This window comes from Cydia amplana, chromosome 9 (genome assembly GCF_948474715.1).
Source record: "Cydia amplana chromosome 9, ilCydAmpl1.1, whole genome shotgun sequence".
NCBI classification, from domain to species: domain Eukaryota; kingdom Metazoa; phylum Arthropoda; class Insecta; order Lepidoptera; family Tortricidae; genus Cydia; species Cydia amplana.
The window spans coordinates 15,267,425-15,286,041 of NC_086077.1; the positions used below are offsets into that span (position 1 = coordinate 15,267,425).

The 18,617-nt window shown below is 40.9% G+C and overlaps 2 protein-coding genes across 2 annotated transcripts in view; both read left to right on the forward strand.

Moving 5' to 3' along the window:
• LOC134651210 (unconventional myosin-XV) overlaps positions 1-18,617 on the forward strand; it is a 127,588-nt gene that overhangs the window by 3,113 nt on the left and 105,858 nt on the right. The gene's annotated exons all lie outside the window — the stretch shown is intronic.
• On the forward strand, positions 11,882-15,531 carry LOC134651174 (uncharacterized). Its single transcript, XM_063506212.1, has 2 exons — positions 11,882-12,425; positions 15,257-15,531. The coding sequence occupies exons 1-2, from the start codon at positions 12,053-12,055 to the stop codon at positions 15,268-15,270; spliced, it is 387 nt and encodes a 128-aa protein (XP_063362282.1). The 5' UTR covers positions 11,882-12,052; the 3' UTR covers positions 15,271-15,531.

Genomic DNA, 18,617 nt, shown 5'->3' on the forward strand with positions numbered 1-18,617 from the left:
ACCCTAAAAAAGGCGCGAAATTCAAATTTTCTATGGAACGATATCCCTTCGCGCCTACATTTTTCAAATGTGCTGCCTTTTTCTACTGTCAAGATCTGCTTGACCAAGTATACCTACAATGCAACTTGTTTTTCCGCAACAGAGAGCCCTCTAGCTCTAGGACAGCGGTCGGCAACCTTTTAGCAGCAAAGGGCCACATAGTAGTTAACGAAGTTGACGCGGGCCGTATACTTTGTTAATATTTATGACTTTAGCAGACGTCGTTTGTCAATATTACATACAAAATAGCCAGGGAGGCTCGCGGGCCGCAAGTGACAGGTTCACGGGCCGCAGGTTGCCGACTGCTGCTCTAGGATATAATCTGTGCTCTAGGTCCCTTACTGGCTCAAAACACGTAAAGCCCAGATTTAACTCAAGACCTTGTAAGATGCACCGGTTAGAAAATAATCGATCATTGATAGATCGTCTCAGCTAATCTGTTGTCTCACGGTCAACAATACCGCCTGAATCCGCTGACGGCAGCGTCGACGTCAGGTCACGACTTTCCTATTCATCCGTATTTTTAGACTGGTTTTGTTTGTAAAACTGCTGTTGAACCATACTAAAATTAAGAACTCTTTCTTTATTAGGCTACTTTGATGAGTTATATCGAGCAGAGAAAGATCTATGAAAGACTACCTACTTAGGTACTTCACTTTTTCTGCTTTTTCAATGACCAGAGCAAAATCTACAACGAAGGTTTCGTGCAAAGACTGCAAAGTGCACAGAGAGCATCCATAATAAAATTGGTCATGCTTTATCACATTGTTTTTAGACCCTTGTTAGAATTGTTGGATATCTAAGTGGACATCAGATTTTGGAAGCCTGTCGACTGTTCTGGTCCTTCTTATTTTAACGCTTTCCCGGCTATGCTATTTTGCACATAGTGCCGCTGCCGAAATTCTCTTTGGCACATACCAGGATTCGAACTCGCTACCTCCGGCGTGGAAGCCTGTCAGCTTAATCGGATGATATAAACCTTGTGCACATACGAGTGCGTCATTTGACACATGACACTGACAAAAGCAATAGAACGTAAAATATCTTGCACATCGAAATTACAAAGGAAGACAATTGCATTGCGAACGTTTACGTTCTACGTCTTTTTTTTTAAGTTAGGGTTGGACGGCCACTACCGTTATAAATCGGTAGTCGTCTGAGTAAATCGATATAAATTTTTCATTTTAGGTCGCAACAATTCAATTCATGTTTTATTCATAAAATATACATTTTACACGTAAATTTTTTAAACATTGTTATTAAATTTAGGAAAAATTTGTTATAAATCATTCATATTACAATAGTTATTAGATATTTATAACAAAGTATTATTAAATTTATTATATCTTCTTATTATTATTTATTAACCATACAATTCTAGCTTTATTAAATTATACAACGGGACTTAATCGCGTATCTAACTTTTAAGATTTACCTCCGACGTCGACAGTCGATAAATCGAATATCGATAGTGTTGTGTGTCGACAGAGTGACATCCCTAGTGCGAAAAACGTTCAAGCGGATAAATAAGACCAAGTGCGGGTAGTTCGAAAAACTCGCGCGGTTAGACGATGCTGATGTCAACTTAAGCCAGTCTTCTCCGAGACCACGGGGACAACGCCGTCCTCGAAACGTCGGAGGTAAATCTTAAAACTTAGATACGCGATTAAGTCCCGTTGTATAATTTAATAATGTGTAAAAATCGTGAAAGTTTAAATCAGTGTTAATTCTAGCTTTATTTAAATCTCAAATAAAAATTCATTAAACGTCACAATTCGATACCTCAGTCTAGGTGCCGTTCAATCGTAATCGCTTGCTGTGACAATCGATTTGGGTTAGTTACATCTCTATATACGTCAGTCATAATGTGTCAAATGACGCAAATAAGAATAATTCCACTATAGTTATAATTTTAATCATCCAGCAACTAATGATGGCAACAAACGTCAAATGCCACCTTAGGAACTGCATCAGATTGTCGGATCGGGCCCAATGATTTATAACTCAAGATAGGTTATAGGCGTTCCAAAATTGAAGCGCTTACCTTGTGACAAATTGGACAAGTTTCCTTTAGTGGCGGCTGGACAAGCGAGAAATGTGCACGTGCTAACGAGCTCCCGCACACCGAAAGAGAAAGAGACGACCTTATGTTTAATAACGAGTGTGACAAAGATGGATGGAATGAGAAAACTAATCAAAAATAACAGATTTCTTCGTAGGCACAGAAATAAATATGGAAATATTTTTGGTGCTCCTCGAGTATGAGTATAACTTGGTCGGGCCTACCTAATAAAAAAACCTATTATCATTATTATTAGGGATTTTGAAAAATGTAAGGATGTCGGGAATAAGTATACCTAATACGTGTTGATTTTTGAAACAGCTCTACTCGACAAACAGATAATAGACTAGTTTGATAGAAACTATAACGCTAATACTGATTTGGTCACGTCTTTATCTCAATCTCATAGCCAAAGAGGTATAATAAGATGCCGAATATAATATGGCATGATATTATAAGTCGTGTCATGAATAAAAGTACCGCTTGACACAGAAAAAGTATCGGTGTTATTGTTAGGTTTTTGCGTACGCGCACCGGCTTGATGGGGCTTAGAATGACGTCACGCTGAGATCGCCGCCATCCGCCATCGCCGGTCACACAAACAACAAAAAACAGTACCTATAGTATTAGTTTTTACTCTGTGGCCAGGCTGAGCAAGTGAGCACGTGAGCCGAGACAGGATCGATCGCGCGAGATATACTAACCGTCTCTCTTCCATGGTGTTAGCCGGTCGATTTTTTTTACAGATAGCGCCAGCATAGATTCTCGTAATTATGTACTTATCAAGTGTAATTTTTTAGTATGGCCAAACCCCATAAAACAAAACTAGTTACAGGAGGAAATCTATGCTGGCCTGGCCCCATTCATAAAAACATTTGACAATGAACAACCCCTTTAATTCAGTTAGACAAAGAGGCTAAACCTACGCGCGAAATACAGTCGCGGCGCACTCGTTCTAAGCCTACAACGACAATTTTAGCTGGCCATTGGTAGATCTAATCTAATTCTATTGATGCAATAAGGTTTATTATACCTCGTTTAAAATAAGCCGTTGACGGCAGTGTAGTGAGAGATGAGATCCTGCTCATGCCCTAGGTTTAACAGAGACATTATAGGTACCTCATTCATTTGTTTTTGTAACTAACACGCGCTTCATAGTTGTATCTAGTTCTAATCCTGCTGAATTCATCATCTAACGGTGGCGGTGGCCGCGGCGCCCACGTACTTCCGACGCGCGAAGGCCTACTTTCCTTACCGACTTCGTTTAGCAAGGGAAACCACCGTCCGATTTGGCTCGCACTTCCTAATACTATTTCTACAAAATTCTAATAATTAACAGAGAACTGGGCCTCTATTCGACATGTGCAACTGTCAGATTTCGCGTCAACTTCAATTCAACTGTTGAAGTTCATATGAAGTTCATCAAGTGCGGATAGTTCATTTGGTACAACCAATAATTTAACAAAAAACAACTTTGTTTATTACTACTAAGGTTTATAATTTGTTGACGTGAGATTCACTGACAGGTGATGATCTTTACCTATTCGACAACCCACGATTGTTCAGATTCAAATGAAGTTCAACATGCGACGTCAAAAGTGGCATGTCGAATAAGGCCCCTGTTGAACTGTGTGAATTAGAAAATTAACAGAACTAATAGGAAGTTCCCATCTGGGTCTGACTTATACAAGTAAGGATTGTATTGTATAACTAGTAACTACTATTGATAAATTAAGCGTAGATAATTAATTTCTTTGTACGTCGTTACACAATTGAACAGCCTTCCAGCGTCGCGTAGGAAGAATACTCAATTGTTATTCCGAATAATGCCACCTATACATTGACGGCTTTGCTTTTTGTGCGAATACATTGATCAGTTAAGCAATTGGAGTCAATTTGCCAAAGCAATTTAGCATTTCGCGGTAAAAAGATGGCGTTTATAACCATAATAAGTAATAACATTCCGTAAAGCGGAGATTTGCTAACGATTTATGCGTTAAACGGCTAAGTAAGGTCTTTTCGACCGGCATCCCGTCGCACCCGTCGCTAAATCGGTGCGAATGGACGCACGGCATTCCTTTCGACTAGGCTGTCCCTAATGTACGGAATGCAGCCCAAAAGGTGGCGCAACCGCTTACCTAACCCAGAAGGAAGTTAGCTTGACAGCAAGACTTCTGGGGACATTAGAAAGCAAGTCGTCTATCGTACCTTACATATATGCCTACATAAGAATTGGCTGTATGTCTGTCTTTCTGTGTCTGCGGTGTTATACCACTAAAAGTTATAATTTTATCATCACCCATTGACAGTTACGGGACATGGTTATAAATTATTAAAAATAATTGTAAAGTTGCTATTTTATGCATGCATGTAGCATTATCGTAAAATATTTAGACGTCCATATAATAAAATACCAACTGTATGTGTATTCACACTGAATAATCGCTTATAGAAAATTTTTGAACGCTGCCACGCCACTTTAAAGCATGATTTAAATATAAAGGCGTTTAATATGTATTAGCAATCATTCGAGTATTTAAATTTAGACGAGTAGGGCTTTCTTGGTATTGAATTGAGCGGAACCGGTCGGCGTTGGCATTTCATCTCGCAGCCGAGCGACGACATTTGGATGCGAATCTGCCGATACTATGTCGCTATAGTCTGTGCGAAAAGAGAAGAGTCGTGGAATGTATGAGGCTCAATACATTCCACGACTCTTCTCTATCCGAACAGACGCTAGTAGTAGTACCTTTATCCACCTATGTTGCCAACATCTTAGCGCTTTCCCGATTACAATCTATAATTCCGATTATAACTACCTCAACAAGCATTAACTTGCCTTCCTTCCTTCCATAAACTTTAATTGAAACTGAAATATTACATAAGTACATACCTACATTATTAATGCAATAACATACTTACTCAACTGAAAATGAAAATGTTTATTGAGTCTCGATAATAGTGGTAGATCATCTTCATCATCATCGATCTACATACAGTTCTCTAGATATAGAAGTTTTAGCAATAAAAATTACTTAGTTTTTTGTTATTCTTAAGTCTGAGCTAATTTGAATTGTTATTTATTCTTTAAATAATTACACATCAATATTGTACCATTGTGTGGCAAACCTGCAAGTACATCAAACAAAGGTTCTTTTGCAGATTAGACACGGCTATTTAAAACACCTTTGGCATTCAGAATGTGTCCTATTTGACGGTATGTCGTAGCCCTTCCGTTCGTGTGGCTCGAGGCTAGTTAAACCCGTTTCTACAATATTAGGGCTAGCTTGTGGAATAACTGGGACTTCGTAACTAATGCTTTGGAGCACAATTAAATTACATACAATTATAGCTTCGAATAGACTACGAGTTCTTGGCATTATACTTGTCAAAAAGACTCCACCAGCTATCATTACAATCTTGCATTCCATGCATATTCCTCCGTAATGCTTTGCGAATGTTTGCAAAATTTTAAACCCCAGCGCTCTGCATATTTTGGCACGTCTTCTATTGGCTTGGTTACTGGAATGCCCGGAATGGTAACAGGTTGTTCTCGCTAGTTACATTATAAACTGATGGTAGAGAGATTATAATCTAACCTAACCTACGTTAGATCATAAACTAACGGGTTCACAATCTTACGGTGTCATATATAAAACCACGGATAAATGGCTTCTAATACAACATTTCTTCTCATCCCCAGTCGGCATGCATCTCGCTTTCCTTGACCTCTAATGTAAATAAGTATGAAACAGGCCACGCTGTATCGCTTTCCTCGACCCGCTAAAGAGCCTCCACACTTTGTACGCGAATCACGCGCGAAGATGCGAAATGCCAATGTGGAGCCCATTCTCTCATGTTGCGGACCTGATTATTGCGTTTATGTCCGATTTTCTCGCTCGCGGCAATAGACTCCGAACTTGAAGATACTTTTCGACAAGGCGGTAAAAACGCTATATGGGAATTTTATCACAAACAGTGAAGAAACCTTCACTTTGTTGCGTTCCTCTCTGAAAGAGCATCTTTGCTGTCCATGAATGACGATATTCCTGATTTCCATCCATCCGCAGCTACGATAATACGCGATAAGCCTTAACATTAAATCAGAGACAGACCAAGCCGACCAAACACACGCGCCAGCACGTTTTCCGGCCGGCGAATGTCAATCGGACACACTTGCCGACTTTCTCGTACACACCCATTCAGGCCCTCTGTTGTAATACTTCCGAGAAAGGGCAAAAAACTTTCGGCGCAAGATCGGGCAGGTTTGGGAACATGATTTACCGTTATGGCAATCTTAATATCGATGAGGCAACCCTATGTTTTATTTATGAAAATCGTGAAGTTTTACTACCAATACCGTAATATCCCTTTGAAAGGTGCGCAATTTGCTGCAGGATGTAGAATTATTAAAATTAAAAGCAAGATTCTTAGTATTTAAAAAACGTTTTAACATTGACCCTGGTGATACGGGAAGTCATGAATGTCATGAACAACTGGTGGTTTGCATTTTCAATCGACGTATGAAACATCAGACAAATATAAAATCATGTCCAAGCGTAGCATTCGTGAACTTTAACTTATCAAGTCTCTTCTCTGTGTATGATAAGATCCTGACCGAATTTTTAGAAATCTTTTTGCTATTTTTCCGGGAACGATTACTTCTCCTCTATACAGAACAGCCGAGGTTTGAATCCTCAACTATGGACCACCACACACATATGAAAGGTTAAACTTAGACATAACATAAACTAGATCCCAGATATATGTCGGGCAAGGAGCGTTCCCACTGGGGGCGGCGGCGTGGAACAGGCGTGCGACTTGACCGCTGCGGTCAGCCATCTTTAACCTGCCGTATTATTACTCTGTATCACTTGTTACTTATATCGGTGGCCGGTGGATCGGGTTGCACGCGATCTCTGCCGGATGTGACATTAACCATGTTAGGGTCAAGGTTTCGGAGCTTGAGCTGAAGATGGCATCATGCAAATGCAAGATGTTATTATGATGTGCGTATAATTATGATTTGCATCACCTACACATTCGGATCTTAGGTAAGTTTGATAAATTTCCGCTTAGTAAAGGATGTACCAGTATGGAAGACTTTTCAGTGATAAGATCATGTGCGCAATATTAGGAACTGCTGGAGTTAGACTTAAGGGGCCCACTGATTAACTGTCCGCCGGATGGTATCGGCCTGTCAGAAGAAAAAGTTGACAGTTCCGAACAACTGACAGGCCGATACCGTCCGGCGGACTGTTAATCAGTGGGTCCCTTTAGTGCTGGTTCTTTGTATAATAATTTGTGCCAGAAAACCTCAAAGCATTATGGCAATGGAATGTTTCTTAGCTCTCTATTCTCCTGGTACGTGTTGAATAGGAAACATGTATACCTTTTACATTAATACGATGGCGACAGAAGCTGAGTGAGTCCTTGACACGCTCGCACTGAAACGTAAGTTATCGTGACCTCCATCTCATTTGCTTCACTCGTTTAATGCACTACACTTACATTTCACTGCAACACTTACTGTAAAAAGTGTAAAAGGTCGTATGGTATGATAAGTTGTATTTTGAGAACGTTCCTCTATAAAACCCTTTTGATCTGATTGTACTGATTTTATAGTATTCTGTCCTGTCGAGTAAATCGAGTTGTCGAGTAAAGGGCCAGATTTCCGCCTAGGCCCACAAGGCCCGGGCCTAGAGCTCAGGCAACCTAGCAACGGTTTTGAAATGGAGAAGGCCTCTACCCCTAATCTCCTAGTGCCATACCATCAAGTGCCTAGGACCCGATAGTAGCTTGCAGTGGTTCTATCTCCGTAGCCTCAGCTTTGAATGAATAAATGACTATTTGGGGAATATGACCTAAATCCAGCGTGTTACAAACATAAATCGACGTAGTCCCAACCTATTTAAGTACCCTAAGTGCTTAAAAGTTTGGCACCACTTACATTTTCGTTGCATAGGCATGCGCTTTTGTGATTCGTCTCTACAATATATGTATGTACATACATACTATGTTAGCAGCGGTGTGTAATAGTTAACTTATTAATTATCGTATTTGTATTATGAATGAATGAATGAAATCTTTATTTCAGGCAACTAGTGGCCCATACATAAATACCTTAAAACTAGCATACATATTATAAAAATATTAACTAAACACTAAAAATCACATGATGATTGAGATTGATTGATTGATTATGGCTTAGGTATAGGTATTAGGTTTCTTGTAGCTTAGCAGGTGACCGATTTAAAGCGGCATGTTTAACTAACTGCGACAACGACCCACCTGTTGTTAACTGACGTCCAAAGGAAGAATGCACTAAGCATATCTAGAACCCATACACAGGCCATGCGTTTCGGTATGATCGGCTCACTTGAGCGGTCATCATCATTACCAGTTACGAGCCGTCATTACCGTGGCAACAGAACTGGTGAGGAATTATGCCAACGCACGACAGTTACGTAGTTACGATGGTGAAAAAGTCTGCGGTCTGCAGCCGCTCGACCGATGCAGACATTATACTGGGTTCCCCCTTAATTGTGCCATTGTGGGTTCCCGTTATCATGTCATTGAGCCGACGAAAAAAAATTAAATACACAATGTTACTCTCACAATTTTGACTGATTTAACAAAACCTAAATTCCTAATCCCGCTTAAGGTAAGATCCATTACAAATAGTGTGAACAAAAAAAATGACTTTTTTCAGATCATATGCAAATTTTCTGACCCTACGCTGCGACTTTAAATATGTTGACATTAAGGGGTCTTTTGGGCAGCTTCCAATCCCAAAGCTGAAATTTCTAAAAAGTATAGGGCGTTTTCAACTTCCTCTTGAGGTCATTCTCGCTCGAATTAGTCTTAAAACGATTAGATTTCAGCATATATACCTTATCCAATATTCATACTAAGGAAAGAAATCTTAAAGGTCACTAACTTCTCATGGTACTTACCTTTTGCAAACAAGACTTTGTCTAGAAACTTTAGCGAGTCGCGCCTACTTTCAAACCTTTAAGTCAATAATTGCGATGACCGGGCATGGGCACGGCGAAGAGGTGCAAAAGAAAGCGCCGAATAAGCGCGGAAATGTAATTGCCAGCGCACACGCACTGTCTTGCGACAATCGCCTTTGTTAGCGAGCCCCGGGGCACAGGCTCAAGCGGGAGTTATTTTTGTTAGCAATTGCACGATAGATGGCGGTGTGCCGTGTATTGAATACGCTGAATCGCGCTGTCAAGATTTCTCTTACAATAATGACACGAGGAGGCCTAGCCAAGTGACAATCGTTGATAGAAAACGACAATCGAAAGTGAAAATAATGAATGGTAATGACGAGCCTTTTCGTTGCATCTGTCATCCCGGCACATTTTTTCTTTTCGATCGCCGTTTGTCGATGTACGATTGTCATCTTGGCTAGGCCCCCCGACCCAGACTTATTAACAACTTTGTTTAGATAACGAATCGTATTCTACATATCGTATGTTATAGATTGCGCTGTTCGGTTCCGAGATATATGTACCTTCATTACCGACAACACTTTGCTATGGCACCATCCCTTTAGTGGTAGATTTTTGAACAACTCTACGAAACCCGCTATAATCCTTTTACTTTCGGACTCATCTTTCGCGAGCCTAATTTCCCATGCCTTAGGCCATAGTTTTATTGAATGTTCGTCTATAGTTGTTATGTAGTCGTTATAATAAAATAGTCAAATGGTTATGTTACGTAGTTACCGTAGAAAGTGTGTGAGAACGCAGCAGCTGTTGGTCTAATGGAGTGGACATGTTAGCCTATTGTTAATTTATCGGTGGTTTAATTGAAAAAACCACGTTCAATGGTTTATTTTGCGAATATTTAGGTTACATCTCAAGGAAAGGTTTCTCGAAAAGGTTTCTGGACGCACATATATAGATCACGACTTTCCCTGATAGAAAAACAAAATGTGAACTGCTCCGGCCTTTATGAATTATCATAATTAGGATTTCATACAAAATGTTGCTTAATTTATTAATGCCATAAGTGCTCTAAAACTCGCTGTTCGAATATTTCAAGACAAACATTTTTCCAGAATACAGAATACAGATATTATGAGAAGTTTCCGAATTTTTTGCATGTGGAAATTTTGCAAATTTGGAAACTTGCCGACGGCACATCAGTACCTACCCAAAATCCTTAAGGTTAAGGTAAAATGTTGCGCCTTCAATAAACAATTAACTTTAACTCATTGAACTTTGACTATACATAGACATACCTACAATACCTTAAATCTATTAATTTAATGTAATGCAGTTCACTAATACTTAATTAATGAAATGAAATGAAAATACACACAAAGGTTGTTAATAAAATAGTTTTTTTGTATGTTTCGGCTCGAGGCTATCGGATAGAAGTTCGGACGCTTGTAGGACAGGGTCAGCCAAGTGTGAGAAAAGCATAATTTAATCATTATACATTGCTAAATATGAGCTATCGCATAATAAAATTAGCGGCCAGTGGCGAGTCGATCTGCGTAATGAGGGTTCTGTGTGAATATAAACTAGCTTCTGCCCGCGACGCGTAAAATGCTGATTTGCGTGATAAAAACTACCTGGATCCCAATGATCTCCATACCAAATGTCATCTAAATGATTCAGCGGCATAAGCGAGAAGAACTAACCGACAGACATAATTACTTAGTTACTTCTTTCTTTCTAATAGCCTTCACATTGGGATCGGTTTACACGTTGATTAGTGCTTATAGCGAGTTCGTACATTTGCTACTTTGCTAGTTGCTGTTGCCAGTGGTGTGCAGTCTAGGCCTCTACTACTCTGTACCTAGTAACTGCTACTGCTGTCTTTCTGCCGCCCCTAATGTCTTGCCGCTTTAGGCCCAGGCGTAATGGGCCTTAGGACAAATCCGCCGCTGGCTGTTGCAGACTCTTTATTGACTACAGCGGGTTCAGCACGGTTCCATTTTTATCGACTATCACTATGCCCGTCACTTTCGCACTTACATACTTGTTAGAACGTGACAGGCATGGTGATAAACGATAAAAATGCGACCGTGCTACTAGGGCAGAACCCCAATGTTCTTGATAAAGTCCGATAATAAGCAACGCAATACAATAATTTCATGCTTGATTGTAACAATAATCGTTCATTACGCGGCGCGGTATCAGATGTTCATTGCATTATCATTATGCAAACTTTGTTTTGTAAATAGACCGGACTGTGAGATTTTTTAATGTGGAAGTTAATTAGCTTTTTTTTGATTAAAAAACATCGAGTATCGGGTAAATTGTTTGGGCTGAAAACTGCATCGGGCTAGGGTGGGGACTATAAAAACTACCGTTTTCTATACTGTTAGATATGTATACTATGCATGTGTGAGTGCGCGCCGCTGTGTTTGTATTAACCTGTTCGGTAATGCATTAGAATAAATCAGTGTTAAACTAGCTCGCTTGTTTGATGGTCGTGCACCCTCCCGTAGCACCCCCCTGCGCAGATCTAACACGTGGCGACGTTCGGACTCGCGTTTAAAAAATAATTATGGCCACGGGAGCAACGTTTGGCGTTCTTTCGACCTTTGACCACACTTCGCAGGACTGGATCAGCTACAAATCTCGGCTAAGTCAATGGTTTATTGCCAACGACATAGATGAGCAAACCGATAAGTCCGCGGTCAAGCGAAGAGCAATCTTATTAAGTGCATTAAGCGAATCGTCGTTTAAGTTCGCTAGTGACCTGGCATTGCCAAGTAAGGTGGAAGAATTGGAGTATGCAACAATAATCAAAATCCTCGACGACCATTTCACTCCAAAACGACTCGGGTTCGCGGAGAAATCTACCTTCTATTCGGCAACGCAACGGCCAGGTGAAAGTCACACTCAGTGGGCAGCCAGGATTAGAGGATTGGCGGCACATTGTGGATTTAAGAATTTGGAAGAAGCCTTGCTGGATAAATTTATCATGGGCATGGCGGCGGGACGCGAGAAGGATAAGCTGTTCGCCCAGAATCAACTGGATCTGACCCTGGCCAAGGCTATCGACTTGGCAGAGAGCGTACGGTGCGCGCGCCGCGCCACCGCCGCGCAGGCTCCGGGGGCGAGCGCAACGGGCGCCGGCGCTGACGTGGCGGCAGCGGGCCCGGACTCCGTGTTCAACATCTCCAAAAAAGAGAAATGCAATGTGTGCGGGTTTACCAATCATAAGACTAATCAATGCGGCTACAAAAACTATAAGTGCAAAAAATGTAATAGGAAAGGGCATTTACGTAAGATGTGCACGTTCAAGGACGCAGTGAAATTCGTGGAGGAAGGATTTGAGGACGAAGGAGACGACGGTAAGCAATTTTATAACATTCGGTGCGTAAAGGGCAAGCCCATGACGGAGCGGGTACAAGTCGGTGATCTGTTTTTGGAGTTCGAAATAGACAGTGGGGCAGCAGTAAGCGTTATAACAGAAAGTTTTTATAATTCTCATTTTAAAGAATTGCCATTGTCGAACACAAGCAAAAAATTATTTAATTACTCTGGTCATGATATTATAACGACAGGTGTCATTACTGTGCCTATTTCGTATAACGGTGAAACCCATTTGATATCCATATATGTGGTTAGGAAAGGGGGCCCTCCGATACTTGGCAGGAATTTTATTCGCGCATTTGACTTGGAGCTGGCGCGGGCGAACCGCGCCGTGCACGCCGTGAGCGCCGTAACCGCGCCGCCCGCGCACCTACGTGACCAAGACATTATTAAAGAACTGTCTTCAAAATTTCCACAGGTCTTCTCGGGAAATTTAGGGAAATTTAATAAGTATACCGTCGATTTGCACCTAAAACCAGGCGCAAAGCCCATCTTCTTCAAAGCTAGACAGGTGCCTTATGCTTTAAAGGAAAAGATAGATAAAGAGTTAGATAGGTTAATTGGGTTAGGTATTTTAGAACCCGTTCAACACTCAGACTATGCATCACCGATAGTACCAGCTTTGAAGAAAGACGGTAGCATAAGGTTATGTGCCGACTACTCCGTCACTATTAATAAACAGTTATTAATAGATCAATATCCTTTGCCTTCGGTTAACGATTTGTTATCTAAATTACACGGAGGCGTCCAATTTAGTAAGATAGACTTATCTATGGCGTACAATCAATTCGTCCTTGGGGAAAAATCGCAACATCTGACATGTATTAACACACACCGGGGGTTATTTAAATATACCAGGTTAGTTTTTGGGTTAGCGTGTGCACCTGCTATATTCCAGCGCGCTATGGAGTGTGTACTTGCAGGAATAGATGGAATCATTTTTTTATTAGATGATATTTTAATTACGGGCACAAATGAAACTCAACATAAAGAAAGGTTAACCGCGGTGTTGCAGCGTTTAGAAGACGCACAGTTAACTGTACAAATGAGTAAGTGCGAATTCTTCAAGGACGAAGTTGCTTATCTAGGTCACGTCATAGATAAACACGGGGTAAGGAAGTCACCGGATAAGGTTAAGGCTATTTTAGAGGCGCCTAAACCCTTAAACGTAGCTCAGCTACAATCTTTCTTAGGTCTAGCCAATTATTACCGCAATTTTGTACCGTCGGCATCTTCAATTTTAAGTCCATTGTACGATTTATTAAAAAAAAATACAAAATGGGACTGGACTTCTATCCACGATAACGCGTTTAATAAGGTAAAAACGATTCTTGCCTCTGATAGTACTTTAGCCCATTTTGACCCTAATGCTACTTTAATTTTGACAGTAGATGCGTCACCAGTGGGCTTGGGGTCCATTCTTTCACAATTGGGTCCCGACGGAGTGGAAAGACCCATATCTTACGCTTCCCGAACGCTTACGTCAGCAGAAAAAAAGTATGCGCAAATTCAGAAGGAAGCCACTGCCATTATTTTTGGAATTAGGCGGTTCCACCAGTACTTGTATGGTCGGTCCATTCCATTTGTGTTACGAACGGACCACAAGCCACTACTCTCAATATTCGGTCCGCATAAAGGCATCCCCGAAATATCCGCTAACAGACTCCAACGCTATGCGATATTTTTATCAGCTTATAATTATACTATTGAGTATGTAAGTAGTAAACAAAATAGTGCTGATTTTCTATCGCGAGCGTGCCTTCCGTCGCGGACGGCGGCAGGGGCGGGGGAAGCAGGGGAGGCGGGGCAGGCCGAGGCTGAGGAATGTGAGGTAAGAACCGCTTACGTCAATTTTGTTGTTGAGGGTAGCTTGCCCGTGACGTTGGCCGACCTACAGCGCGAAACCGGTCGCGATAAGGTACTTAGCACGGTCAAGCATTATGTTATGAATGGGTGGCCTAGGAAGACTAATGATACAGAAATAAAACCATATTATTATTGTCGATCACAGTTATCGTATGAAAATGGATGTCTAATGCGAGGGCACAAGGTTGTCATTCCTTCGTCATTAAGGGATGGTATTTGTAAGGAATTACACAGCTCTCACTTCGGTATAGTGAAAATGAAAGCCGAGGCGCGTAAGCGATTATGGTTCCCTGGCGTAGACGCCGCTCTGGAGCGGCTAGCGGGCGCGTGCGCCGTGTGCGCCGAGCTGCGCGGAGCGCCGCCGCACGCACCGCTAGCCAGCTGGCCGGTGCCGCCGCACCCATTTTATCGACTTCACATTGATTTCTTGGGGCCGTTCAATAATCAAGTTTACCTAATTGTTGTTGACGCGTATAGCAAATGGGTTGAATGTTACAATATGTGTTCGTCATACGGGTCAAAAGCGGTTATTGAGCGGCTATGTGATTTTATGTCACGATTTGGCGTACCTCACACCTTAGTGAGCGACAATGGCACTTCTTTTACTTCTCACGACTTTAAATTGTTTTGCGATGTTAACGGTATAAAACATGTGTTCTCACCTGTTTACCATCCATCGAGTAACGGCCAAGCGGAATCTTTTGTCAAAATAGTAAAAAAGGGCCTTAAGGGAATTATATTAAGCAGTCAGAATAATAAATTTTTACAGGGAAAAATATGTAAATTTTTATTTGACTACAGGAACTCTAAAAACAGTACCACAGGTAAATCACCCGCCGAGTTAGTATACGGCCGAGAGTTACGATCGCGACTAGATTTGATAAATCCGTACGCACCGTCTCCTTCGTCCACAGACCTCACTGAAAATGTGGAACAACGTCAGTCCTTACAGGCTAAATATTATAGAGGAGTTCAGAGACCGAATTTTAAAATTAATGATAACGTGTGGCTAACTAAATATACAAATAATAATAAGAAAATCACTTGGATCGAAGGTATCGTAAAAAAACAGATTGGAAAAGTTATGTACCAAATTTATGTACCAGAACTGGACTGCGAGGTAACCAGACACATCGATCAATTGAGGGCGCATCCATCCCCCATACAAAGCGACATCTCGCAGTGGGATCCCGACGTCGTGCCGGACATACCGTCGTCATCGTCGTCGGAAGCCAATGCGCAGACCACTACTGCCGCGCCCGCGACTACGAGCCTTAGCTGCGCTGCGACGCCTGCTGCTGGCGAGCAGCCACCATCACAGCCAGAAGAGGGAGAGGAACTGGATGTAACTGCCAGGCCAGTAGACCCAGACCCGGCTCAGGCCGGAGGTCCATCAACGCCAACTGCCGACTACGTCGCTAGGCGAAGATATGCGATAAGCCCTCAGTTCGCCACCCCCCCGCAAGTGCAGGACACTAATAATTACGATACCGAGTGATTTACTAGTTTTAGGTTAAGGTCATTGTAATAGTACCTAGGTATATTCCTAGCTATAAGGTGGAGGGATGTTAGATATGTATACTATGCATGTGTGAGTGCGCGCCGCTGTGTTTGTATTAACCTGTTCGGTAATGCATTAGAATAAATCAGTGTTAAACTAGCTCGCTTGTTTGATGGTCGTGCACCCTCCCGTAGCACCCCCCTGCGCAGATCTAACATATACCTATCAGGTTATCTTTTAATTAGTATATTAGTATTCAAATGACTCAGACAGATGGGTGGAGTACAGTTCCGTTAGAGATCACTATTTCGATGTATTAAGTACCTTCTAGATGGGACTTCATGGGACAGGGGACTTTGAGGATCTAGAGCTCCTCGAATTTCAAGATTTGTCTATCTTCTTTGGCTCGTCCCGATTATAGATATCGTGCTAAAATACATTTCTATTATGGTCAGTAGTGAGGAAAGTAGAAAATTAGGAATGAAATGTTAAAACCTTAAAAGTTGTATGGTGAAAATCTAAAATCGTTAACTTTTGTAATATCTTCAGAAAATACACCGGTTTTCCCGAATGTCTTTAACCCTTACGCTATCTACAAACACGACATGTGAAGGCGATGTCTCATTGAGTGATAGCTCGACAAGTAGGTACACCTGCAGAGGTAGAGGGGAGAGTTTCTCGCGCTTCCGTGAACGCTGAGGAAAGTTTGTCGCAGACTCGCCGGCGTCGATGGAATCGATTCAAGTTTTACGGCGCGACATGTGTCATCAATTACTTGTGAAATTTCGATTTCGTGGAAGTTTACGTCTAGTTAAGTTATCAAACATAATCATGCCAAATACAACAGAATAGATAGTAGCATCTACATTCCTCGCCTGTTAATCCTTACAAAGAAATTTTTCCTGTTTTTTACCAACCTACATCAAAACCATTAGCCTACGATACATATACACACGCACTACTCACACTACTAAATATTACACGCACATCTCGCACGCAAATAAATGACATCGTAGTTTTCCAACTGTATACTTAATAATTTTGTAGTATTTAGGATATATGGCCTGGCAAAAGGATCAGTCTGAAAATCGACGCTGGGCATCACCAGCTGATCTAGCATATGTTGAGAGTCTCAACTTGAGACTGGTATCCTTTTACCAAACACTAAAAATGTACCATACTTTTAGTTTTAAGTTACCATACTGTTCTGTTCCTTCCAATACTGTACTGTTTTTGTGTTCTGGTAATAAACGTATTTTTTTTATTTTTCAAATATCAGCTTCAGCTTCTTAGCCTTATCAGAAGTATTTAAAAAATGGCGTTAACGTAGGCGTGCCCCATCGCTTGCTCTCATATTTAGTTCAATTCAAATGTATATATTTGAACTTTGAACTAATGAAGAGGGAGAAAACGACAAGTGATAATTTGCCTAGACACGTTGACACATATTATTGCGGGTGACTATACCTTGCTTGAAAAAGAAGTGTACAGCCTTGATACGCCAATTTATTTCGGCAATATTTTAAATACCAGACCAGACTGTAGTACTTACGAAAATAATTATAACAGAAATAGTGAAATAATGAATTCCAGGATAAATTATTAGTCAGGATATCAGACGAAAACACGGAAATCATAGCCGAAATAACGGCGCTGCTATTGAGCATCCTGATCGAGATTTCTAACAATATTGCAATGCACTTCCGCATGCCAGCTCATCCGGAGAATCGACAGCTATGCGATTAGCTCAGTCACTTGGAATATGAGTATATCTTCTCCAATGGATTGGTATTATAGTCATAAAATCAATCACATACATAGTTAGTACAGATTATAAGGTAAATCAGATCAGATATATATCGGAGCGGCCAAGGCGTTCACAAATATCGGACCAAACCCACTACCGAAAGCACCTAATAGGCCACTCAGATATATGAATCCGTATAAATAAATATCATCTGAAATCATCTCGTACATATGACAATGACAAGTTGACAACTGATCCGCATATCACGCTCTCCAACTTCCAACTAAAATGTCACAAAAACCAACTACAACATTATTCGAACTCGTACGCAAGCGATGATTTAACCAAGGAACTCCCGATCACGCTATCTCCCTCGTGCATGTGAGCTACTCTATTTTTTGTCACATTCCCGCGTATTGTATACAGTTTTTGTGTGACTACACTCGTCGTGTTCTCGTGTATGTGTTCTCAGGCTCCAATTACTAACAATTAAATCGCTGCGCCAAACTAACCTACAATGTTACGTTTTCTAATCGGAAGGAAATGTTGATTACCCTTGGGAGGCAAAGGAACTTATTATGCTGTAATGTTGGTAAAATTGTTTTAATTTTGTAACACTTGTATACTAGGTACTACTATTTTACAAGTATGAATAATTACTCTAAAAACTAGAAAAATGGTTTCTTGGCGATAAGAATTGTTTTGGTTACGTCTTTCTCAAAATACAATACAATACAAATCTTTATTGCAATCCTCATTACAGAAAACAATACAAATAATACAGAAAATAAGAGGTTAAACAAGTGGCGGCTTATCGCTAAAAAGCTATCTCTTCCAGAGTTCCAGACAACCTACTAGACAAGGTTTTTAGTAGGTACTAGTGAAATCCCACTTCTAGATATGTATTTAAAATTTTACACAAATGAGAGATGTCAGGCTCGATTCCACTTATAAAAAAAAATGGCAATCTATTGGCTACTTGTAAAAGTTACTTAATTAATTAATCATCATTCATTGATTGCCGCCAGAAATCTAATATCGAATAGATCACTACTG

What these genes read in the sequence shown, in the direction of transcription:
- LOC134651174 (XM_063506212.1), top strand. Translation starts at nt 12,053, where the DNA reads ATGGGCATGGCGGCGGGACGCGAGAAGGATAAGCTGTTCGCCCAGAAT.